This window comes from Ylistrum balloti, unplaced genomic scaffold, assembly GCF_031769215.1.
Source record: "Ylistrum balloti isolate Yb309-2 unplaced genomic scaffold, AGI_CSIRO_Ybal_v1 Utg370190, whole genome shotgun sequence".
Lineage (NCBI taxonomy): Eukaryota > Metazoa > Mollusca > Bivalvia > Pectinida > Pectinidae > Ylistrum > Ylistrum balloti.
The window spans coordinates 505,526-531,580 of NW_026782170.1; the positions used below are offsets into that span (position 1 = coordinate 505,526).

The 26,055-nt window shown below is 34.8% G+C and overlaps 1 protein-coding gene across 10 annotated transcripts in view; it reads left to right on the plus strand.

Moving 5' to 3' along the window:
- LOC132551260 (RNA binding protein fox-1 homolog 2-like) overlaps positions 1-14,365 on the plus strand; it is a 90,816-nt gene extending 76,451 nt beyond the window's left edge. For 7 of the 10 annotated variants that reach the window (XM_060215377.1, XM_060215375.1, XM_060215383.1 and 4 more), the window contains exons 5-12: positions 76-168; positions 3,798-3,861; positions 6,738-6,773; positions 7,880-8,039; positions 9,500-9,556; positions 10,241-10,372; positions 10,735-10,804; positions 11,565-14,365. In XM_060215377.1, coding sequence (XP_060071360.1) covers positions 76-168; positions 3,798-3,861; positions 6,738-6,773; positions 7,880-8,039; positions 9,500-9,556; positions 10,241-10,372; positions 10,735-10,804; positions 11,565-11,609 — 657 coding nt within the window. In that variant the 3' untranslated portion in view covers positions 11,610-14,365. Of the gene's footprint in view, positions 1-75; positions 169-3,797; positions 3,862-6,737; positions 6,774-7,879; positions 8,040-9,499; positions 9,558-10,240; positions 10,373-10,734; positions 10,805-11,564 lie in introns of all 10 variants that reach the window. The other 3 variants (XM_060215376.1, XM_060215379.1, XM_060215378.1) reach the window with 3 other exon arrangements.
- Positions 14,366-26,055: the final 11,690 nt, after the last annotated feature.

A 26,055-nucleotide genomic window follows, 5' to 3' on the forward strand; every position in this document is an offset into this window, starting at 1 on the left:
ACATTTTGATGCCATAATCATTATGTTGTTTTGCACGATTTTAAAGCATGTTCCTTATTTTCCTCATGCATGCAGGGATTTGGTTTTGTAACTTTCGAAACTAGCGCGGAGGCTGACCGAGCACGAGAGAAAATGAACGGCACTGTGGTTGAGGGAAGAAAGATTGAGGTGCATGGTCAATGATTTACCATTTTGTGGTAGCACAACACTAAACGCTAAGTCTTTTACCGTTTTCTTGTTGTCAGTATTAAGAAATGCCTGTACCATTTGTCTGACTATCATAACTATGAATAATACAATGTGTTTTGTTCCAAAATTGTCTTGAGCTACTGCAGGGAATTTGAAAAATGATTTCCAATCCACATTCCGTCATGATTAATTTCTCTATTTTATTTCTTCCTTAATTTCATTTATTTATAATATATATATTTTTGGTTTATTTTGTCTCTTTTCTGATTGTTTATTCTCTTGATATCATATCATCACCCTAGCGATGTATATTTGGTGCATTGTGGGTAATTTTGAAATGTGACAAATAGCTACTACATTTGATGTCGTGTCATGAAATTCACCTTCAGCATATCTCAGTGCTCGTAGTTCCGTACCTTGTGGCCAAGTTTTCATGTCTTTTGTGTTCAACACTGCAAGCAAAAACTGTTATCGTGCTGTATGGCCAAAAACAAAACAACATAATCTTCAAAGCTTCAAGTTTATAATACATCAACTTGTCCTTTTTTTCTTCCTTTTTGGGGTGATTTTTTTATGCCCTTTTTATGTTCGTGTCTGGCATTTCTTGATGCTGTGTTGTTTATATATATGTAGACATTTGTTGAAATGATACCATTGGACAAACTAGGGTTCAACACCACAAATTTTCGTTCTTGATAGTGAAGCATACTTACGGCTTAAGACTTTCCCACAAAGTGATTGAAATAGGCGCTACTTGCCAGCTCTGGTTTTGTACCAGTAGGTAGGTGCCTTCAGCTATCTATCGTAGAACCATGTTTTCAAAACATGTCTGGAAGCAAAACACCGAAAAATATGAGATATTTGTTTTTAAGATACTACCATCTTCCTTTCTTCTGCATATCATATGATTTCTGAACTGAATAAATGGAGATTTCCCATAAGAAATGCCTGCTGGGATGGGGGCTATCATAAAAATGCTTAAGATAAATGATAGGAGACATCAGTCAAATTTTTGAATATAATTGTCAGTTTCACAATGATAAGTGTTCTATAATAAATCACATCTGATGAAAATATTATAATGTGACAGCGTACAAGCATTCATTGTCATAAACCATTTTTCTTCATTAGAGGAAATGATTAATTCAGTCAAAGAGGCTTACATGTTCTATAATGAGGTATTTGTACTCTTTACAAATGTCACCAAATATTAAAGCTTTTACAAAAATGAAATTGAAAACAGCTCTATCAGCTTTATAATTGTGAGCAGTCTCCCACATCGACTTCAGAAAACTGGCAGTATCTTTATTGACTGACCCCTAAAGGTCAGAATGAATGTTACAGACAGACCCCTGAAAGTAAACAGGACTGAAGGTTGGCTAGACTGGTTTAACCGGCTCCAGAAGGTTAACTAGACTGTTAGTGTTTATCTCCTAAAGGCTTGCTAGCCTTTAAAACTGGCCCATGAAAAGTGGATTGCAGACCAATCAAAAACTCAATATAGCCCCTGAAATTTAAAAAGGCTTCATTTAAACTGGCCCTTGTTGAAGATGGCAACTTGTAATTGCTATGTCATGAGAAATGAGAAGAAGTTCTTACAGTAGATGTAATTTTGTAAAATGCTTATCCCTTTGTTAAGATTCAAGGCAGCTATTAGAATCATTAATAACATAATTATTAGATTGAACTTAAAGTCACATATACCTTCAGGTGTAAACTAATCATAAAATTGGAAACTTTAAAATATATATGGAACAGTAATGTAGCACCAAAACCTCACGTTTATTTTTGATCCTTGGGTATAAATATTAGTATATGTTAAATTATATTCCCATCTGGTAATGTGAAGTAGGGAAGGTGGTTAAAATCTTGCCAAAAATTTGAAATTGGTAATTCATTGCGCAAATTTAAAGTAATTAAGATTATGGCACTGCACATTCAGTGTACTGGCATTAATATTCTGGCTGGTGTTCATCCAATCTTAGTGTCCTTTTGGTTAGAGAAATGTTGCAGAATTTGTCCAAATGATAATTTTTATATGAAAGTGAAAAAGCAAGTTTTAGATAAAAATAACATATTTCTCATTCTTTTCTACCACATAAATCATCAGGTTTTAAACTTGTTTTATACAATTTTCAATATTAAATGTTTTCATTAATTTTTGGTCCTGTATCATTTCATATTTTATGTGCACTTTTACTTTTTTGGCAAACAGTTATTTCAGAAATAAATTTTTCAGTTTAGTTATATAAACATGCATATACATTTGCTAACTTGAAATCTTTAGGAAAAGGGGGGAAAATTAAATTGAACTTGCTTCTTTGCTCTGAAAATCAATGATGCATATTTTTGCTAATATTTGATTAAGTTTTGTGGACTTACTAATACTGTTGAAAAAATAATCTAGCAAGTTTTTTTGTTTCTCAATTTATTTTGAACTACTTTTAAGCATTTGACTGACTTCTATGATTTAAGTTTTGACTTTATAAATGTATAAATGGAAAGTGATAAGTGAAGCTAACATATTCAAATGCTTTTGAGCAATTTGTAAAGCAAGCAAAACGTCCACAAAGCTTGATTAGATAATTACAAGGCTACTATGAGAGATTTTCAGTTGATTATGAAATTTTTCATTCAAAACTTTTAATTTTGACTCAACAAAATTCCAAAATAATCATGGTTTTAAACAGAGGATTGCATGGTGATTTCCTTAACAAAGAAATATTGATTAAAATGGATGGAAAACTTAAGAAGATTAATGAAAACAGATTTTGGGAGACAGTAAAATGAAAATACTCTTCTCACTCTAGCCTTGATAGTGATAAATGTATGTCAAGAGTCGGTAATGGCAGCTTCACATAGTCCAGTATTAAACCAAGAGTTAAAAGATTGATTAGAGAAATACCTTATTAACAGTATCACGTAAAAGATTTTCTATCTAGAGAAAAATTAAATTTGAATTGAAATTTCCAACATTAATCAACAAACTTTCTCAATATGTATATTTGGTTATGATTACATGAAGCTGTCTTTACTGAACAAAATCTATGTTCACAAGGAAGTGTCTTAGTCTTGTTCTCATGATCTGGTTCTTCTCTATATTTGTTAGATGACAATGAAAATAGAAGAAAATTATATTACAAAAGTAAAGCCCATATTATAGTAGAAAGCTAAAAATAAAGATCGAGAAATAATGTCAAAGAATATCTAAATGTTAAAGGTTAATTCTTTGAAAGAGAACAAGATATTATAGTCCATCTTCTCAACTGATTACAAGTTTTTAAGCATTTGGAAATTTAGTTATTTTGGTCATTAGAGGAAACTATACAGCTAACTACAGGCTTTGTACAAATTTTTCAGGGCTGTTATGTTGTGGTCTCGAAAGAAAAAGTCATTTATATCTGATATGAAGCGAATTTGTTTTCAACCTGATCAATTTCTGTAAAACTGAAATTGTGCTGTATTTTTTTCCTTCAAAAACTTAATTAAAATGAAACAAAAATAGAATGAGTTGCCTTCAGTTGAGAAGATTCCTTGTGTTGTGAATGATTGGTATGTTGACACCACACTCCTGCTTCTTTCTAAAGTGTTGCAATTTTACAAATTAGGTTAACAATGCCACTGCCCGAGTTATGACCAAAAAAACTGTCGCTGCTCCCACAATCCCAAATGGTAAGATCCGTATGTTGATTGTGTATGTCTTACTTAATACGAATTAATGGAGAAAATTAAACCTAGACCCTGCTAGATGATAAATCTGGTGTGAAGTGAGCGGTCATTTGTTTGTTTTAAGTTTCCTACAACACCAAATGATCATAGTCATTGGTGTTCTTATTGCTATGATGATCTTATCATAGTCAAATATGAGCTTATTGCTATGATGATCTGATCATAGTCAATGGTGTGCTTATTGCTATGGTGATATGATCATAGTCAATTATAAGTTTATTGCTATGGTAAACTGATCATAGTCATTGGTGTGCTTATTGCTATGGGGATTCAAATGAGAAGGGACATGTTTATGCAGCTTTTGACATATCAGATAACACAGCATATACATATTGGGGAAATGTTTACCTATGAAGTTATACAGAGCTTATGAAGCCTCCATATTTATTGGCAACACTTAAATTTACCTATACTTCTGTATATAGCACCTCTAACAAACATCCTTGGACCAATGTCCTGTCCCGGTGTGCATGCAATGAGTATTATAGACAGAGGAGTGTATAGCCATTATGCTATTGGGATTTTCATCTATCAGGGTCTTGTTGACTTGTTCTAATGTTAATCTGGAACCATGCAGCATGCAAGAAAGGATGCAACTGTTGATGAGGTATGACAATGAGGAAAATAAAGATTAATAACTTGTATCGGGTATCATGTTGATTTGATTCCACCTGCCTGGTAATGTCATAGTCTTGTGTGTGTTCTTGGATGGATCCAATCTGGCTTTTTTCAGTCTATTTCTTGTTTCTAATAATAATTTTCATTAGGCAGTAGAAAAATAATTAACATTTTGGAATTTTGAAAAAACCTATGTTTGCTAGATACTTGCATCATGGTAAATGCGAAAAACTCAAAACTCAAAACTTGTGAGAATTTTGATGGAATCTTGAGAATTTTATTTGAAATTGTCCATTATTAATAACAGAAATATGCACCTTTGGAACATGATGGGAAATTAGTGGTTGTGTATCTCCGTGGATGTCTTTTATGGAGGGTAGAAACATTGCTCAAGACTTGCATGTTGTATGTCCAGTTCTATTGTGAATTTCTATGTGGAGTAAATCAGATATTTTGATGCTTACTCCATTGTCTTTGTTTGTAGGGGGGCATCATGTTAATTTTTAATATTTTTTTGATTAAAAAAACTTGTTCAATGTGAATGATGAAAACAAGGATGGGATGACTGGAGTTGTCAATGTTCTGAAATAATAATGTTATGTTTCAAACTCTGATTGAACACCTGAAGAGCAGTTGAAGCCATATTGGATTGAATGATATATTTATTGCATATAAAGGATGACTTGGATCTCATTTAATGGATGATTAAAGGCACTGTTTCATGTTAAAACTGCTAAAGAACACAGTGACATTATTTTATGAAATACAGATTTATGTGTAAACAGCAACTTCAGAATATTTTTGTCCTTGAGCAGTCAATCACTCTGTCCTTAATTCAGTTTACTGCTTTAGCGTTATTGTATAAGAAAATTATAGGGATACAATATTTTATAGTTAGCAGATAATTTTGAAAATTTTTCCATGTCCTGAAGACAACTTATTTTAACTACAGCATATATTCACTATAATAGTATTGAATCTGATCACGTAGATATTGCCAAAATGGAATTGATTCTTTTATCATTACTAGCAGACACACACACACTTCATGATTGGTTATATTGAGAATGATGTAGAATTTTGAGGGAAGATCATTATCAGAAGCCTGGTGTATTTATGAGATTGTAGCATTGTGAATAAGAATCTTTGGAATGTAGTAGTCATATTTCTGTACATTTAGACCAACATAGTTACTGGGCACAAGACCAGCACATGTGCAGTGATATATAGTACCTAGTAGACAGCATATTTATTCCAGACTGTAGTCATTTAGCACTTGGCACTTGGGGATAAAGATAAAGTGTGTACTGGTTCAGACTGTTGTTGTTATCTTGGATTGACATCAGGGGGGGCAGGGCTAATTTACAGAAAGGTAGGGGCTGCTACCAGCTGCAGTTCATCCAGAGGAGAGACAGACAGTTTACATAACAGGCTCATATACAGGCTGTAGTAAGACAGGATTAGGCTGCATGTTTGTGATAGTTGGACAAGGATAATTAGGCTAATAGACTGTAGTCCATCTTGACTAGCCCTAGTCAGTCAGGTTCTGAGGGCTGAGAGTTTATGTAAAGATAAGGCCTCTGTTACAGGCTGTAGGAGTTCTAGATTAGATTGTTTAGTCAGGAAATATGACTTTTTCACAAACAAAACTCTGACGAGGGTCAGAGGCTTTCTAAAGTCAGGACTAGAGAGCAGAGTTTAGATTAATAAAAACTGTGTAATGAGGGAGGGATGATGAAATCAGGATATGGGAAATCTAAGAAAGGGATAGATGAAAAAAGAACCCTGCATGGTCGACAGCTATTGTTAGGACAAATGAAAAAAAATGTCAGTGTTTTGATGACTGAACATTTAGCTTGTGTCCCATATGCAAAATCATTATAGGTTTTGTGAAAATTCTATAAAATCAGTATCATCACAGTAATACATTATCTTTAGGGACATACCAAGACTTCTGCTTTGGAAGTTAATCATAAAGTTTATTACCTAGCTACAGACTTTTTTTGATACATAATCTTATTATGGAATGATACATATTTCAAAGTTGTAGTTAAAGAACCTTTATTCAACTTTATTCAATCGAAATCAATTCTATTCCAATTAAATTTCTAATATGGATTGAAACAAATTTAAGTAGAAATTATTTAAGAATGTTAGTGCACCTGTTCTGGCAGTGTGGTAATTAAGTTTCTGTATTGTAGGATTTCCCCAAGCAGTTGCCGGCAATCCCAGCGCTGGTATGTTGTCTCCAAGTCTTGGGGTTTATGTTTTCTTCTGGATTAAGTAGGACAGTTCTTTGATATGATTGTACCAACTACAACACTACAAGCAACTGCTCAGTCATCATCCTTTTTCTTAAGTCAGAAGAGTCTTTGACAAAACATAGTGTAGAAAATCAAAGTTTCATACAGCACTATATGTCTGCTTTTAAAACAGATTTACTTATTGGATGAACAATTAAAATAAACTTATGAAATTTTGTTACTTTTAGTCAAATTTTCACTATTTGATTTAAATTGAAAGAAAACGTTTGTGATTTGTCCTAGACTCTTTATGGTCTTGTATTACCTTTTATAGAAACTGCTTTGCTCGGTAAACACAGTTCCATGACTACACACTATGTATTTATTGTCCATTGAAACAGAACACATAATGACAATGAAGCACAATGAGCATCATGTTTGTAACTTTCTTATACTAATTATTGGGATTGATATGTGCACATGGAGTTGTGTGCCCCTTATAAGTGACAATTTTTTTTTTTTTTTTTTTAATTTTGTGCGATCATGACCTGTATAGACAGCCCATTGCAGCTTCCTCGTCCCCATATATGCTATACGTATACACATTTACATGTATTTCCTATTCATTTCGTGAACGATTATTTACTTTTTGAAGAACTGAAACCTTTTTTGTAGTTTAAAAAATTGCAAGTGTTGTTTACTTGATATTATAACTTTGAATGGAAATGTGAGTAGTAATCACAAAATTATGTTAATTTGATTTTTTGTCTAAACTTGTAATGCTGCATTATTGATTGATGGATGGATTGGTCTGTAAGTGTCCTAAAACTATGCAAAATGCATCATTATGATCATGGTTATTTTGACTGTTTTGTGTCCTGATGTGAACTCTGCCTGGATATCATAGATGGTCTCTTGCTTAGTTGTATTATCATCAATCTTGCATTTATATTATTATTACAAGAATTTATTTACGATTTTTTTTATTGAAATTTGATTTTGCATTGATGATGGATTTGCATGAATGCCCCCATATTTGTGTTCTGTGTGTGTTGGATTTAGATGTTTCTCCCTTCATGTTAGCCTCCTGGTTATTACAGCTGCAGCATTACGAGGTGTGGCCTTGACCAGAGGACGGGCGGCAGCTGCCGTTGCTGCACGTGGAACATACGCAAATGTAGCCGCAGCTGCAGCGGCTGCAGCAGCATTTCGTCACCCAACACCTTTAGCGGCCACCGCTACAGCGCTGCCTTACACTGCGTAAGTATGGGGAAGTATACCATATAGAAAGTGTTTGAAGTTAAACATTTTATGAAGCCACATTTCTGCATTCACGTTGACAGAATACATGTTCACTTACAGTGTCTCCCTGGTATGATAAATCACAAGTTCCACCAGGGAAACAATAGAACTGTCTAAAATATTGTTAAAGGAAACCTTACCTTGGTCAGAAAAAACTTCTTAGTTTATAATACTAACAAGGTTCGTGTGTACCGTTGCTGAAAGACGGAATACACATCTGATTTCTTGTTCTGTTCATGGAATACAGTTGAGCTGTGTGATGAGACCTTGACCTTCATAAAGAGTGTTATCCCTTATGAGAGTAAACACCTTCAGAAAGAGTGTTATGTCCCTTGTGAGATCATGCATAAAGATTTGAAGAAATATTCTAAGAGCCATGTGGGTTCATGCTCTAGCACATGTTAATCATCTGCAACTTTTTCTTTAAACATTTCTAAATTAAAACAGCTAACTGAAATTTTACTAAATTTGGTTGTTATTGGAACCCATTGTTTTGGTATTTAAGAGTTAGACTAATTCTTGGGGCAAAGGGATGGGGCAAAATGGAAATTAAAGTATTTTAACTAAAGTTATCATAAACTTTTAGGAAAGAGGACGTAAGTGTTGAATCATAAAGCAAGTGACTCCTTTTATGGCTGAGCCCAATTAGAAAATAAAGGAAAAGGTGTTTAATCCTTTTGCATGATTACCTATATGTCAATGTGGATGATGCAGGCCTCTTTGGCCACTTCTCTTCAGAATTTCTCTCCATGTTTTATGTCTTGCTTGTTGGGAAGTTATAGTATTGCATCCTAAAATGTGGGATATACCATTAATGTTACATTGTTACCATCCTTCTGATCCAAAAATATCATTAGACACAGTATACATGCAACATACTTAAATATTTACGTTTAAAGACTTGTTGTCTTTGTATCAAATGAATTAAACTTCCTAGTCTCCTAGAGATTTTTCTTGGCATCCAGAGTCTGACAGGAATAATGCGTTTAAGTGTTTAAAATTGGCAAAGCTGGCTGCGTTTTAGATTGTAACTGTTACATTTTTACTGTTGGAAAGCAGAGATGGAACATATTCTAGAAATGATTAGAAGATTTAAGTGGATAAGACTTTGTTTATGTTATCTCTGATGTTATTAAGGGAACGTAAATGATAATCTCATTCTCATCAACAGAGTTCTTATGATCCAGGAATAACGAAACAAAGAATTTTTCTGGTTTGCTTTGATATACAAATATCTTAAAACTGGAAAAAAATATAAATTGTCAGATTCTGCCAGATGTTTGTTACCTGTTAATGTAATGTTTGTATCAGCCTTGTTTGCTCTTGACGAATCACTGGACTGGTCACCGGGGTGGACCAGTCAAGAGTCATACACGTTTTTTGACATGTATGACATGTGGGTGTTTTGCATGTTACAGGGGCATGTACCAGGACCCGTTCCTAGCGGCAACGTATGCAGCCGCTGAAAGATACCAGGTAAACATCCTCGCATGCCCTTCTGTGTCTTTTGTCAGTCTAGCTTCCTATCGTTTCACTTTTTTCAGCTGATGAGTTAATGTACAACTTTCTCTCTGATATCATTTTGCTCCAGCACAAATATTGAACAAATTTTTTTTAACAAATTTCAGATAGAATCCTTGAAATATTAACACATTTTTAATGTTTTGAACTTTTTCGCTTGGAGACATTGAAGTGTATGAAGCAGTATTAGATAAGGTCACAGATTTTTGAAAAGGCAATCCTTTTCTTAATGTTTTACTTGAAGCTTGAAAAAAAGCATGAAAAAAGAATTTAGTGGAATTTTCAGGTGAAGAACTAGAATATTTGTCAAGATATCTTAGTATTGATTTAATCATTATATGAAGGAAACTCTTAGGTTGGAGTAAAAAAGAAAAAAGCTGGTCTGAGATCTGATATGTCAAAAACAAAATTACACAGATGGAAGATGCATCATATTTAATAATACATGAAAAGTATATTTGGTGTGACTTGTATCCCTTTCTGTTTCAAGCATGAGGTACTATATCAACTAGTAGTTATACTCCGTGATTATAATAGTGTTAAGTGGATACATTTTATTGAGACTATTCTGTTGTAGTTTAAAGCATACATTTATCTAGTGAAGGCTACATGTATATATACGTGCTCTGCGGTTTTTTGCTCCCCCAGTTGGTGACGACACAACCCTACCCCACAGCGGCTGCAGGCTATGCTACCGCTGCCACTCGCTACGCAATCCCTGCCGCCATGGCTGCCACAGGAGCAACATATGCTGCTGCAGGGTCCATTCCGTAAGTAAACATAAAAGTCGAAATACAATTCTAATTCATTAATGATAAATGAGAAACTTGTCCAAGATTATAGTGTACCTATTTATTTTACAGTAGATTTCATATCCCTATACGACAGTGATCAGTTTCCAATTTATTTTTGTGGGTTCTTTTCAATTTTATCATTAAATAAAATGGGTCATGCAATGTAAAAGTCCTGAAATTGTTTGAGTCCCATCAAAATTGTATGAGTACAGGACCGGGGACTCGCCTGTAGATTAATCACTGTGCGACTGTCTTTAGAGATTTCAATGCTGACAGTAATATTATTGAAATTTCAACATGATGTATTGGTCAGTTTTTTCTGTCTTTCCAAAAACCAGGTATGCTGGGAGAGAATATGCGACAGACCCCTACCTTGGACACAGTATTGGACCAGTTGCTGGTTATGGAGTAAGTCTCGATTTTCTCTGTTAATTTCTTGTTTTTAAGATTTTAGACTTACATTTACGCTTCAGGTAAGGAATTTAGATTTGTTATTTTGATGATTTCTATCTTGTATTTCATCTGTTTTGCAAATGGAAAGTATGACTCAGCAAGTGGATGTAAATTGTAATGATGTGTTGTATGGTTAAGTATGTACAGACTTACATCGCCTGTTATAGCCACAGAGGGGAATTTCTCTCAACCCATTGTGTCTAGCTAGAATTGGATTTTTGACCATAATGCCAGGTTTGGTAGAAGTATGAGAACTAATGTTGGCCTAAGGGCTCCTAATGTGTGGCTACTCACAAACAGTGTCTGAAAAACTGACCCACACAGACATTTTCAGATGTCTTATGGAATGACCCTAGGGTTGTTTAATCTGATTGTCTGCCAGCATGTGACATGCATAGCCCCTAGGAAACCATTGGCATTATTGTAATACAAATATAATTGTACACATATTGGTGTTATTTGATGGTTATGTAAATATCAGACAAGTTGATGAAATTGAATATATGGCCTCTTGATGTGTGTTGGACTGCTTCTTTTTTTAACAGGTACCATCAAATGGCTTGGTTTTTACACATGAATTTGTTCATATTTTAAGATCTGTTTCAAATTCTTTAAAAAAAAAAAATTTTTTTAAATGGAAATTGACCAAAATGAATTGATCGCAGAGGTGTCAATACGGATAGATAAAAAGTAATGGTATTGTGTGATGTTTCAGGCCACAGTGTATCGCGGGGCCTATCAGAGATTCACACCCTACTGATGTATAAGAGGTCAATGTGAGAGATAGGATTGGAAAGGAGTTGGCAAAACAAGCAGCGGTCATGTGATAAACTCTGCAGTGTTGTCATGTTGAACTGTAGAGCCAAGGCGGAGCTGACATCAACAGTATTCGCCCTATTTAACTCTCAGACCAGACTGTGAAGTGCAATGTTCTCATCAGTGCTGAATTGGTGCTTTTTCACTTTATTTTGTAATATTTGATTGTATGTTTTTATTTTTAAAATCAGCACTGATTGGAGATTTTGAAATACTTGCTGCCATTTTTAAGATTCTTCCATTCTGATTGGTTCAGTCCTTGAAATGTGAATCCCCTTGAGATCATTGGAAAATACCTCAATGCTTCCATTGTGCTGAAACAGTTTTGTTGGGTTTGTTTGGGAGGAAATTGAGGGGTTTTACTGCATCCACATGCAACTGTCAGTATTAAATCAAAATTTTTCATTATTGGATGCAACTGTAAGTTTGTTATTGCCGTTATGTAGTTGTGTAGTTGGTCAGACCTAGGTTCGATATAGGTGAGACCTGCTACAGGTTATGTGTGTTGTCGGGACGACAAGGACAGACTAGTAATATCTGTCAACCATTGTTCCAAAGTCATTATTTATTATATACAAACACTCTTATTTATTCATCTGTATATATATTATGAAAACCACTGGAGCATTTCAAGGACTGAACCATGGCTACGCATCATTAATCGTACTATCCACTCGATGATCATGGTGTATGGTTACTGGTGACAGAAGATAGAATGAGTGGTGGGGCCGTTTGGGTCATGCGTTTGGATTATACACTTATTATTGATGATGAATGTACATACTAAATACTCATAATGCAGTAAGCTTTATTTTGAACAAATGCATCTAGTCAAATTCACACTGTTTTACCTCATGCCAACCTAAGTTAAGGGGTGAATCATCCAACATGAGCACTGGTACTGGTCACACACACTAGCGTCTTGTGCTGTTAATTTGGGCCCTGCCAATGAGTCATGTCACTGGTAAAAAGCAGCAGTGACGTTAAAAGATAACGTGAAACCTAATACTGTATTGGATTCAATGTCAATATTTGATAAGTCATATTGATGCTTGTGCAAAATACAACAATGAATTACAATATGTGTCATTGTATTGAGACAATATAAACAAATTTCGTAATCCGATTTGATTGGGTAACTTACCATGATATTACTATATACATATTCATGATCTGATACATATAATGTTTGTTTTGGCTTAAGTTTTAATTTCTAATTAAGATAAAAGTTGATTTTATTATAAAGAGTTATGGTAGGGCCAGTAAACCTGGTAGAATATCATGCCATCAATATTCTCTAGGTTTGCAGTGAACACATCAGCAACTAGGTGCTTACCATCTATATTTTTTTCATCACTTTTATGTGCAATTAAAACACTCAACATTTTACATGCATCATTTCTAGAAGGAAGATGAATGTAAAGATGCTTGTCTTCATGTTCATTTGAGTACGTAACTGAACTTTCTAACCTTTTGCAGCAAAGGTCAACCTTACACACTAGTCAAGGCCTAATCAAATTGAAAACAGTGTCAAAGGTCATGGTCAGTCAAATTTTGAAAGAAAAAAATCTTAAACCTTAAGCTAGTCAAGGTCAAGCTGAATCCTTATAAGCAAAGGTCATAGGTGAAATGATTTTGGTGAGGTATTTTAACAGTGTCTTAATGCTTTTGGTTCTGTTTGAGAAATGATAAGAGATTGTGGTTAGTAACTTTTTTTCTATACAATGTATACATTTTGTTTTCTTTTTTAAATGTTCTTCATCAACTCATTGTTCATTCACAGTTTCTTCCAGTATGCTTGTACAGAAAGCATGAGAGCATGGTGCTAGGAAGAAGGTCATGTTCGCATGGTTTGTACCATGAGTGGGCGAGAGTGTGAAAGTTAATGGAGATGAAAAATTGTGAGGGTGATACTGATAAATATAATTGGAATACTAGTCGACTCTTAAATAGTTATATAATATTACAATGTTACTTTTCATAATTTAAGAAGAAAGTTTCATACATGTTATTATTGAAAGATGTTCGTTTCTGGAACATTCTTGCCAAAAGAAAATTTCTTGCCCTTGGTGTATTTTATCGATTTATTTGGCTGATTTTGTTATCAGTTCTATTGTTAATATTACAGAAATGCTTAAATTGCTACGCAATATCTTTTCAAAGTTGAATCTGCCCGAGGTTTTGTGGTTTTTTTTTTAATACAAGTTTTCGCTCTCTCTTTCATTAAAAGTTTTGTCTTTTTTTTTTTTATCTATTCCATCAATAAAATGATTTTTTTATATGTTTGAAAAAATTACGTAATATTGCAAAGAATTTTTTTTTTCTCTTTGATAAATCTGATACAGGTATTTGTGACCTTGTTATATAAAAAACTGTCAGCATTATTGTGTGAAAGATTGTTAACATTTGGATGACTCCTCACTTTCCCTCTCTTATTTTACTGTAAAGCAATCTCATTTTGTTTCTAAGGGCAGAGCAGGTTTTATTATATATTATGAATATTGTATTTCTTCCAACTTTTGTTGTCAAATTTTTATACATGTTGATATGTAAAAAAAAAAAAAAAAAAACTGATTGCACACAACATAAACTGCAAATTTGAAAAAAAGAAAAGATGAATGTCCCATCTTTTTTTTTTAAATGATGATAATCAAAAGTTTTCAGCAGATGTCAAAAATACAACAAGATTTTGTTAAAAGATGTGGATTGTTGAGTCGTGATTATCTCAAGGTGCAATAAAAACAAATATAACACAGCAGAAGAGTGAAATCTTTTGCTAAAGCTGCAATGGTAACACTAGTAATAGTGTTAGCACTTTGTTATATTGAGATTGATAGTGCATCTTGGGGGGAAAATGTTTGACATTGTGTACCACAGGGCAACATGCACAGGTACTGGCTGTTGGTATAGAATGACGATAATATTTAAATGTACATTTATTGTTTGTGTATTGAATTTCTCATCTTTTTCTCCTTTTTTTAATATTCTGTTTTCATATTAATCATCTAATGTTTGTGTAGAATGTTAGCCTGAATGTACATTTGTGCGTTTGTGTATATATATATATATATACTAGAAGTATGTCGACAAAGACGATGACAGTTTTTGTCTAGCTGTTGTTCGTCAAGTTGGCAGATTCCCGAGTGCTTCCTCGGAGAGAGAATTGGGCATGTCAGGGGCATGATGGGATGTGTCATACACGCATGATTTGAATGAACTACTTATATGAAGGTGAGAACCATTAATACAGCATGAGTGTCTCCGACAAGTTGAATGTGCTTCTTCCCCTGATCTCTGATTTGGTCATTAAGCAACATTTCTGGCATGCCTTTTACGATAACATCTCTATTGCTTGTATACTGTACTTAGTTGACTCGTAGTTTGGTCCCAACAGGGGCCGAGTAGCACTTGCGGGCACAGGTTAGCTGGGTCCCTCCCCAGCCCCTTTCAGACCATACATAGACAGCAATGTTTGCCAATTAGATAGGGGAAGTTTTTTGTTTTTAATGACTTATCTTTAACATAGTAAACAGAGAGAGAAAAAAGCTAAGCATTTCTTGCCAAGAAAGGCTCTTTTTTTTTTTTTTTACTTGAAAAGAATTCCAAAATTTTCAGTCAATAGCACCTTATTAACTTTACTTTGCAAGATCTGAGAAACATTTCAAAATGCTATTTTTGACATTGATCTTTGGAAGAATTGAAGATTGATCTGTTTGTGTAAAATTGCCAGAAAAGGATCTGTTTTAGTTAAATTGTAGGTAGTATTTTCGTTCAATATGAAAAAATGTGTATTGGATCTGTATTGCTGTGTTTACCTTGGTGTTAAAGCCAATAACAATTGGTGATATTATACACATTTGAAATCTCTGCAGATTTTACATGTACTTCATGCCTTTTTGTCAACATTTGTTTTATTCTTGTCATAATTACCTTATAACTCGGCTTATATATAATATTTACTCTGACCCTCAACTCCTGCCCTGAACTTTGTTTTGTACAGATGTATAACTCAAAAAATATTTATTGATCGTATTCTAGCACCTTGATATTTAGACTTTAGAATTGTATACTTAAATGAATATGTATATCTTGGCAATAGTTTTTGCTAGGTTTAGATTTATTTCACCACCTCCATCCCTCTCCTGATAGATGTACTAGACAGATCTGGGAAGAATAGCATTGTTTTGTATGTTATTTATTATCACTAAATTAAATCAATCCTGCATGAAGGAGGATACACCACCCCCACCCCAGTAGTATATATGCTGGGCCCGAAGCTAATGTTCCCTCTGTTATATAACCAATGATATTATCAACACTTGCTTACAATTTTCTCATATTCCACACAGTGTTGTTGTATTGGTATTAATGGTTTAGATCAAGAAAATTACAAAAAAATATATAAAATATTGCTTCTTTTGTGCACATCATTTTGTGTCTTGTATGTAAATAACCTGACTGCACTTTGGAACAGTTTATGTGTCTGATTACTGTGTGCAACTCATAGATACAATAAACTGTTGTTCAGTGTACCATATAGTTGTATTACTCTCACTGCAGCCCATAATGCTAAAGCATGGTTTTTCTTGCATTTTTGTATTATTCCAGAATGTAGAATATGTCATGTACTATTTATAGCAACCGTTATTAAACCAGGGTCATATTGCAGCATCGTGGAAACATTGTGCATATGACCTCTCTGACCCCTGAGAATGCTGTTCATGAAATATGCATGCAAACATTGGCCTTTGATAATCCTGCAAATGATTGTTTTCTCACTCTGAAAACCAGAAAGTGAAATAGTAGGCAACACAAATACATAGTTCAACCAGCAACTAGTCTATCCTCTTGGGTGCATCTTTAAGCTTTTGATAAATCAATTTTTATTTGTGTTCTGCATGATTCTGATTATCTGGATTATGTATGTGCTACTGCTGCTACTCTCTGAGAAGGTAAAAATACACGAAAGCGCACCATCAAAGCTGAATTGCTCCCAAGAGTAGATCGATCAGACTACAATTATGTGTTTTCCTTATTCCTGTCTAGTCACCAATGAACTATTTACAATCAGATGTATTGAATACCATACCAAATCTTGTTTGAAACAGGTTTTCTGTTTTAACATAATAGGACTAAAACTGGATTAAACTGCTGGAAAAAATAGAAAAAGTTTTAATCGAAGGCAAAGTTTTATTAGTATTGAATTTTCATGCAGTGCTTTTTTTTTTGATTCAGCTACTTGAAAAAAAAAATTATGAGATATATCATGGTGCCTTCAGATGACAAAAAAACATGAAAATAAGACATTTCTGTAGAAAATTAGTCAGAAGAAAGTTATGTTTGAAAGAATTAAATAGGACAGTGCTGGTTGGACAGAATTTGTGTTGAGAATGACCTTTGACCCTCACTTACTTGAATCTTGGGCCGGGTGTGGCAATATTGCATGCCTACATGCTATATTTGAATTGCATTTGGTGATGGCTTTGTAATAATAATGGCTAACAATGAAATATAATGTCAGTCAACTAGGAGAAGTGACACACACAATGGCAGACTCATTCTCCAAGTATTAGTATTAATGGCCTAGCATACAAACAACCATACAAAATTGAATTTGAGGCATTGTCTCTCCAAGCTTAAGATTGCCTGAAAGGACTTTTCCCTGCGGTGAACCGTTATCGTGACTTCAAGCTGAGAAAGACATTACTTTTTGCAGCAGTACACCATGAAAGATTGTCCTATCAAGCTGAGTCTATTCAGTAACCGATAGTTTAGCCTCGACTCAGCCATCATGGGCTTTACATAAGGCATAAAATTTTATACTAGTTGATACTTTTCTATACCATAACTCTAAAAGGTTTTCTTTCACCAACATGAATTGAATTATAGATTTTCTACTTTTTACTATTTTATTGGTTATTATGCAAGGAATATTTGTAAAAAAAAAAAAAAAAAAAGAAAAAATTAGGTGAGATTTGATTTGGAATCAAAGTTGATGTTTTACTTGAAAATAACTTTTATGATTCACGCTTTAATGCTGAAAAGTTTTAGTCAAAGTCTTACAATGCATTACCTTAAACAAATACTAAAAAAGCGAGCTAGAAGAACGCCCATACACAAAATTTTTAATTTTCAATAACAGATGAAATAGCAATATGTAAGGGTAGGGAAAAATGATATCATGATAATGGAACTTAACCACTCCATATTAAATTGAAATGATTATCTTGACAATCTCAAGTGTTAATTCTGCAATACATTTGTGTTGATAAACTTGCATTTGCTTGATATGGAAATAGATGTCCTATCAACATTTATATACTTACAAATTCATATCAATTACTTGAGATTGCCAAAAGGTAAATTCATTTCAATTTGATATGACTTCAGTATCACACATACATGACCCAGAGATGGACCACAAACTCTACAGTTACCACATTGGAATGTTCAAATAAGATTTGGAATTTTAGAGTAGAATCTTTTGCATGACATTAGGGTGTGCTAATTAACTGACTTGTGTTGTTCCAAGTGGTAACAAAGCCCTGTATATTGTAACTCTATAATTCAATTTCTGGCTTGGACTAAGGGGGCCAGTCACAACGATCATCACATCAGTCAACATCAGTAGAGCCATGGACCTGATATGTGGAGATATCCGAAGAATGGATTTACAATGAAGTGTATACATACTGGATACATTTATTCACTACATATCCCATACTTGTCTTGTGTCCCCAATATATCGTCGATCTTGGTTAACAAGAAGCACAGGCAATTGTTGTGTATGAGAATAGGCGGATATGCTGCAGTAGACATTAATTAATAATCAATAACTGCTCTGGATTAAGTATTTTGATATTTATTCCATGCCATATGCCAATGATAAGATTTTCCATAGCCGACTTAAAAGAAAAAAATAATAATAAGAAGAATTATGTTGACTTGATGAAATTTTTTGTCCTTGGCAAAATGTTTTGGATTTAGGTTGACATTACCAGAATCTGACTCATTGATCATGTTTATATGATGTACATTGCTGCTGAAATGTTTCAACTGAGCACTCTTACTTTACGTGCTGCTGAAATGTTTTGTAAGTATAGTTTTTGCAATGCGTATCCACTATCAACAAGAAAACTGCTGTAGCATATCCATTATTAGTTCACAGCAATTGTTTGTCATATGTATGTTTTCTACAACACAAATGCTGTCAGATTTGCAATCATGAATCATTTTCACATAAAAACCTCTCCAACCTGACACTACCACCAATATATGATTTGTGAGATGGATCAACATAAGCTAAATCTGTCCAATAATACAGAAGCGAGTGATAAAAAGGACTACAACACACAACAGCTAAATGTTAGTTACAAAATCACATGGTCATTCAGTGAACATAGGGAAAACGGGAGAAACTTAGGCCAACCAGGGGTCAGTAGACCCCACCTAATATATTGTACTGTAGGTTATTTATGTGACATGAACATTTTATGAAATGGCAAGGTGTCGGTTATTAATGACTAAGAAAATCTTGTTAGGGTTTGTTGTTGACTCATCTGTCCATATGTCAACTGAACTTGTACTATACCATGGTGCGGCATCTTTCATGTGTCTCGACTTTCCTTTAACAACTTCTTCTAAAGGACCAAAAGGCATATAGTCATGATATTTTGCTTGTAACTTCTTGGGATGAAGCCCAACTTACGGTACTTTGATGTCACAAGGGTCAAATATAACAAACCTTCAATTTGAATTCTGATGAATACTTACAGGTTAGGGATATAATATTTAACTGAAGCTTTCTCAAAAGGAGCCAAACAAAGCTTGGATATTGAATTAAGAGAAACTTAAGGTCACAATGGAGAGGGCCCAGTAGGGGTAATAGAGGTACAACCAATAGAAGTAAAATCTATAATATCTTCTGGTAAGTGTGGTCCCACTGAAGCTACAGGAGCAGAGCCCTTGCGTGGAGATAGATGTTATCCAAGAGATTTTAACTAAAGTTTGTTTGAAATTCCTTGGGACAACAGAAAATAGTTTTGTATGAATTGAAGGTGTGCTCCTCTGGGCAAAGGGAAATAGAGATTAAACCTTTAAAATCTGTCTTCTGTAGTAGTAAATGGAATTCAGGTCATGAGCATCTGAGGGGGAATAGGTTTTAAATTGTATCGACAGAGGTTTTTTTGTTTGTGTAGAGCGTCCATAGGCAAATGGTTCTTACACTTTTTATAGAGAGAGGATACCTAAAAACAAATGGGGCCAAATCGAGTAACATTTCCAGAAATAATGTATTAATGTAAAGGTGAGTGATACAGGCCCAATGGTCCTCATTTTATTGTCTTGACAACCCAACTGCACATAAAAGTAATGTTAGTACCGCTCGTTCATGGAAGAGGGATGCAAATGAATAACACAATAGTACTTTTAATATGGAGCTGTGTGCTGCTAGAGGTTTGAAGCTTTGCAAATACAATGCCAAACAAAATGGGATTTCAGTTAGAATTATAAAGAAATTTGACTAAATTTCCTAATAAATTGTAGTACTTTGATGCTCTCAAACAAGAAAAAGCTTGGGCAAGTTTGGCAAGGCATACAGATTAGGAATATATTTTATTTCCCATAATGCATCACCAATGTATGTTTCAAGGCAAGGAAGAAATAAAAGACATTGATTTTTCAGTAAATTTCAAATGCTACCATATCATTCCCTACCTTACATATTCTGGTCTTATACTGAAATCTGCTGGTGTTGTCCTAATGCAAATTGACACCATATTGAGCACTTTTAAATGATACATAAACAATCTGATGCCTAATGAGGATTATTTCATTGAATCAACTGTTGACCGTTAGAAATCTGATCACATTTTACAAAGGAAATCATAGCTGTATGGCCCATTTAACTGGGATGTGCCTGTATTTCATAATGTTTATGATGAGATAAAAATAAGTGTATATTATTGGCACTGCATTATAACTGTTAATGAGAGGACTGGGCACCTGCTACAATGGATCAAACATTAATTATTTCTACCACCTTATGTAATAATAATAATGGATTAATGCATCTCCGAGATTATTGGACTCATCTGTTGCAATCGATTGTAATCGAGCCGTGTAATTAATTATTATTGATCCTGGTGATGGCAGTAACAAGATTTGGGAGTGCTATTGGGAGGTTTGGTATTCTTTTGAGTGGAAATATGACTCAAATCTCTGAAATTCATACAAGAATATAGCTGATCGGTGAAATACAATGCGAAAAACAATTCACCGAATTATCACGTGGTATACGAGATAGTTCACCAGTGAAATAACAGCAGGACAGGATACTTTCATGTTGAAGTTCAATCACATTCATCAAATGTTGGCTTAACAAATTTATCACGCACAAAAACGTAGTAAATATCATCACGGAATAGTTCAAAAGCAACGGAATGTGTAAGTCACTAGTACGTTGTTGATATCGGACTGTTTTTACATATTCTTTATATCAAGCTCCACACTATAGAACGGAGTACATGAAATCGTGTCATGGTCATATGTGCTCTTCGGTTTTTAGGTTCTGAAAGTTTTTGCCAATAGTTAAAAGCGGTTAATATTGTCGATTACAACACTGTGATTAACAACACTATTTAATTAAAAATATTGCGCTTTGTATTAAGCATACATATCGCAGACTAACCAAATGTTTAGTAGTTGTACAAACCATTAACCTGGACGGTATTTGTAGCGATAGATAACTATAGAAGGATACATACTGGGTTTAAAACTAAACCGGGTTTTGTTTACAGATACGTAGTTGAAGATTAATCTGCACAAGCAAGGCCTCTTAATTTTCAACAAAATCGATCCACAGATTTTGCTGTAAGTACACGTACTACAGGGAATCCTAAAATCAGATTCAATTAGTGACAACAGACCTAGAGTAAGAACGGATTGAGGTTAGAGCTCTCTAGATTATTGCTAGATAGAAAATTGAAGATACGAGTGATATATACAGAAACAAGAGACAAGACAGCTGTCCATTACTAAGAATTTAGAATATATTAACGCGAAAAAATTGCCATATTGTCAAATTTGTTTTGAAAGATGTATGTAAAAAGATTTCGAGGTTATTGCCTCCTGAGCTGCAGTTAAAACCAATATAGGCTTTTGAACGAAATTGTTGCTGTCAGGAGAACAGCGCTATAGCTACACTACAGAACATGCGATATTGCGATAGCACATAATAGCAGATGTCTGAAACGGTTTATCTATTTCTTAGACGAAAAATTCGATAATAATGCCCGAGGTAATTTGTCTTATTAGGTGCTATCTCCAATGCTCGGTTTTCTCTGCATGATATTCCATAACCATAACTAATGCTTCCTAGGTGGAACCATTCCTAAAAAGGTTGGAGGGAGAGGAGTCATTAGTTGTATCATTGAAAAAAATTACCTTCGGGAGATCGGACACTATCTCGAAATGAAAATTTCTTTCTGAAATGAGGCCCCTTTTTTTCCAGATGTCTGTTATTTCTTTGCTGTACAGTGGTCAATCTAATTCCCCGAGTTTATATACATGTATACAACAAATTATCTTACAGGGAAATTTGAATATTCAGACACTTCCATGTACATTGCCCTCCCATAGGAACCATAAACTGTTCTAACACGTTTTATATAATTAGTTTTTGTAACAGGAAAACTAGATTTGATCTCCATCGTTAGCTCGCTCGTCAGACACCCGATACGAATTGATTCCCCGCATTTGACACCAGCGTGTCTCAACCGAGAGCCCGTCCAATCAAATCAGCCTGCTAAGTTATTCCTTGAGCGTTGCTGACCATTTGCGGGACTGCCAAGTCTATTTCCCTCTTGGAAAACTGTCAGCTGTGCCGAAGGCCTCGGAGACAAAGACTGTACAGTAACATTACTTGTTCAGACACTTTGGCTAATTATATCCTGGCCCTGCAGTTACAAAACGTACTCTTATAAACGTAGAACCATTGAATCGATATATGAATAGCCCAGAGCAGCCATGACCATTCTTCAAAGAGTTGTTTCTGGAAATTGATATCTAAAGTTTAAACGATGAATTTAGGTTGCCCGAGACCGAGTTTTTGACAAGCTAAAGGAGAACAAAATCAATCAGACTCCTGACGAGACCAACTCCTCTCAAATAACAAGTAGGGAAAATGGAATATAATATATTAGAGAGAACATTGATTTGAACACACCTATACGCCTCAGAGGATCAAGGACATTTCATGACTTTGAGGATCTGTTTACTCTTAAATCACATTTCATTACTGAGAGCATAACATTTATCTAAGTTTAATCTTACTTATTGCACAATAAGGAGAGAAATCACCCCGTATTGCGTCTTCTCTTCACCTTCCGTCTATATTTCAATCCATCCTTCTATCATTAAAACAGTTATCGTTTTTGTCATCACCTAATTTGTTCACTGTGAATATGCAAGCTTTCAGGTGGCAGTGACTTCCTGTCTCATTGACTAAGAATCCCCTGGCGCTAAAGACTTCCTGATCCACGAACTAGGGCGTTGGGCGCTAGTGGCTTCGTGTTATTCATTGACTGGCAATGATCGGGCGCTAGTGACTTCGATATTCATTGACTGGAAATCGTCTAACGCTAATGACTTCCTGTTTCACAAAATGGGAGTCCTTGGGCGCTAGTGACTTCTTTATTCACTGGCTTGGAATCACTAGTGACTAAGATACCAACTTACTGAATCCTTGATGTATTGACTGTGAATCTCTGGGCGCTAATGATTTTGTGATTTACATATTGAGAATCACGGAAGGATGGGGTAGAGGTTATTGTCCACTAAATGTATCCATTGAAACGTCGGGTTTTAATGACTTCGTGAGAATCATTGGGCAGCAGTACTCATGAATCATTAACTCGAAATTACCAAGAGCTAGTGACTCAAGATTCATTGACTGTGAATCATCGAGCGCCAGCGGCTTCCTGATTCGTGAACATGAAATTCTTGTGCGCTGGTGACTCAATTTGTTAATTGACCTGTAATCATTGGGCGTTTGTGACTGAGTCATCAACTTATTAGGAACTATTGGGCCCTATTGACTTCGTGATTTATTTACTGTGAATTATCGGGCGCAAGTGATTTTGTCATTCATTAACAGTGAATGACTGGGCGCTAGTCATCTGGCACTAGTGAGTGAGGTTTTGATTCATTGACTTGGACTCATCAAGCGCCAGTGATTTCTTGATTCAATGACTGGGAATCACCGAGCGCCAGTGATTTCGTGATTCATTGACTGGGAATCAACGGTCACTAGTGACTTCATAATAATTGACTAGGAATTATCAGGCGCTAGTGATTCATTGACTGGGAATCTTCGGTCGCCAGTTCTTTCAGGAATCATTGATTGGGAATCATCGAGCGCCAGCGATTTCGGGATTTATTGACTGATTTATCGGGCGCCAGTGATTTCGGGAATCATTGACTGGGAATCATCGAACGCTAGTGACCACGTGATTTATTGACAGGGAATCATCGAGCGCCAGTGATTTCGTGATTCATTGATTGGGAATCATCCGGCGCCAGTGATATCTTGATTCATTGCCGTTACAATTCAGTGATATTTTATGAATCCTAAATGTAATTTAAACAAACAGTAACAGATGCAGGAACCATTGAACAACTGTTTGAACTCTGTGTTATACGATGATAGCGAACCTTAGAGACAAAACATGATTAGGGTCCTACTTTAAAGTCGAAATATTTTCAATCAGCAGCAGCAAACATCATCTACGTCACTGTCTTGTTACCATGGAAACGTCTATAATTTCACGACACGAACTGTCAAAACTCTTCTACAAAAAGTAATAAAATGGCAGTAAAACAGCTTGTGTTTATCGTAGATGTTGGTACATCATAAACCACTCGCCTCGAGTTTCAGTTTTACACTGTCGAACGATGATGTCAACACATGAAGTTCCATCACAAGGACACATTATCAATATGTAATAAAACGATGGCTGAAAATGAGTTTGCTGCTTTGAAGTTTCTTATTAACATAGTTATTTTTGTTTTGGTTTGTTTGGTTTGGTTTTCTATCTAAAAATGTGTGTGTGGGAGAGGAGGGTGTCAATTATTGATCCGCTCTGATATCATATATACATTTATTATACAGTTATTACAGTTACAAAGGACAGCAAGAGAGTTCACTGACTTTATTTATGAATAATTGTTTCCAAATAGATTTAAATTTGAAAATAGATTAGTTGCCAATAACGAGAATTATAGGATCGAAATGGTCATTAGAATGGGGAAGTATTGTAGTCCCTACTAAAGTGCCGTCATAGAGGCCGAGTTAATTGGTAAGGAAAATTCAGAGTCGTGAAAAATCCTCTTTAGAGAGACTAGTCAGTTTTAAAATGTCATCAGAATTTGTACTTGTACGCAAAACAGCATACACATCTGTACATTTTCACATCATTATATATACATCAGAACATCTTTACATCACTATATACGTACATACAACAGTACGTGTGTACATCACTATATACGTACATACACAGTACGTGTGTACATCACTATATACGTACATACAACAGTACGTGTGTACATCACTATATACGTACATACAACAGTACGTGTGTACATCACTATATACGTACATACACAGTACGTGTGTACATCACTATATACGTACATACAACAGTACGTGTGTACATCACTATATACAACGGTACGTGTGTACATCACTATATACGTACATACACAGTACGTGTGTACATCACTATATACAACAGTACGTGTGTACATCACTTTATACAACAGTACGTGTGTACATCATTATATACGTACATACACAGTACGTGTGTACATCACTAAATACGTACATACACAGTACGTGTGTACATCACTAAATACGTTCATACACAGTACGTGTGTACATCACTAAATACGTACATACACAGTACGTGTGTACATCACTAAATACGTACATACACAGTACGTGTGTACATCACTATATACGTACATACACAGTACGTGTGTACATCACTAAATACGTACATACACAGTACGTGTGTACATCACTATATACGTACATACACAGTACGTGTGTACATCACTAAATACGTACATACAACAGTACGTGTGTACATCACTAAATACGTACATACACAGTACGTGTGTACATCACTATATACGTACATACACAGTACGTGTGTACATCACTAAATACGTACATACACAGTACGTGTGTACATCACTAAATACGTACATACACAGTACGTGTGTACATCACTAAATACGTACATACAACAGTACGTGTGTTTATCACTATAACCACAACATTACCCATGTTCATCACTATATTGTCCAAATGGAGCGGTAACGTATAC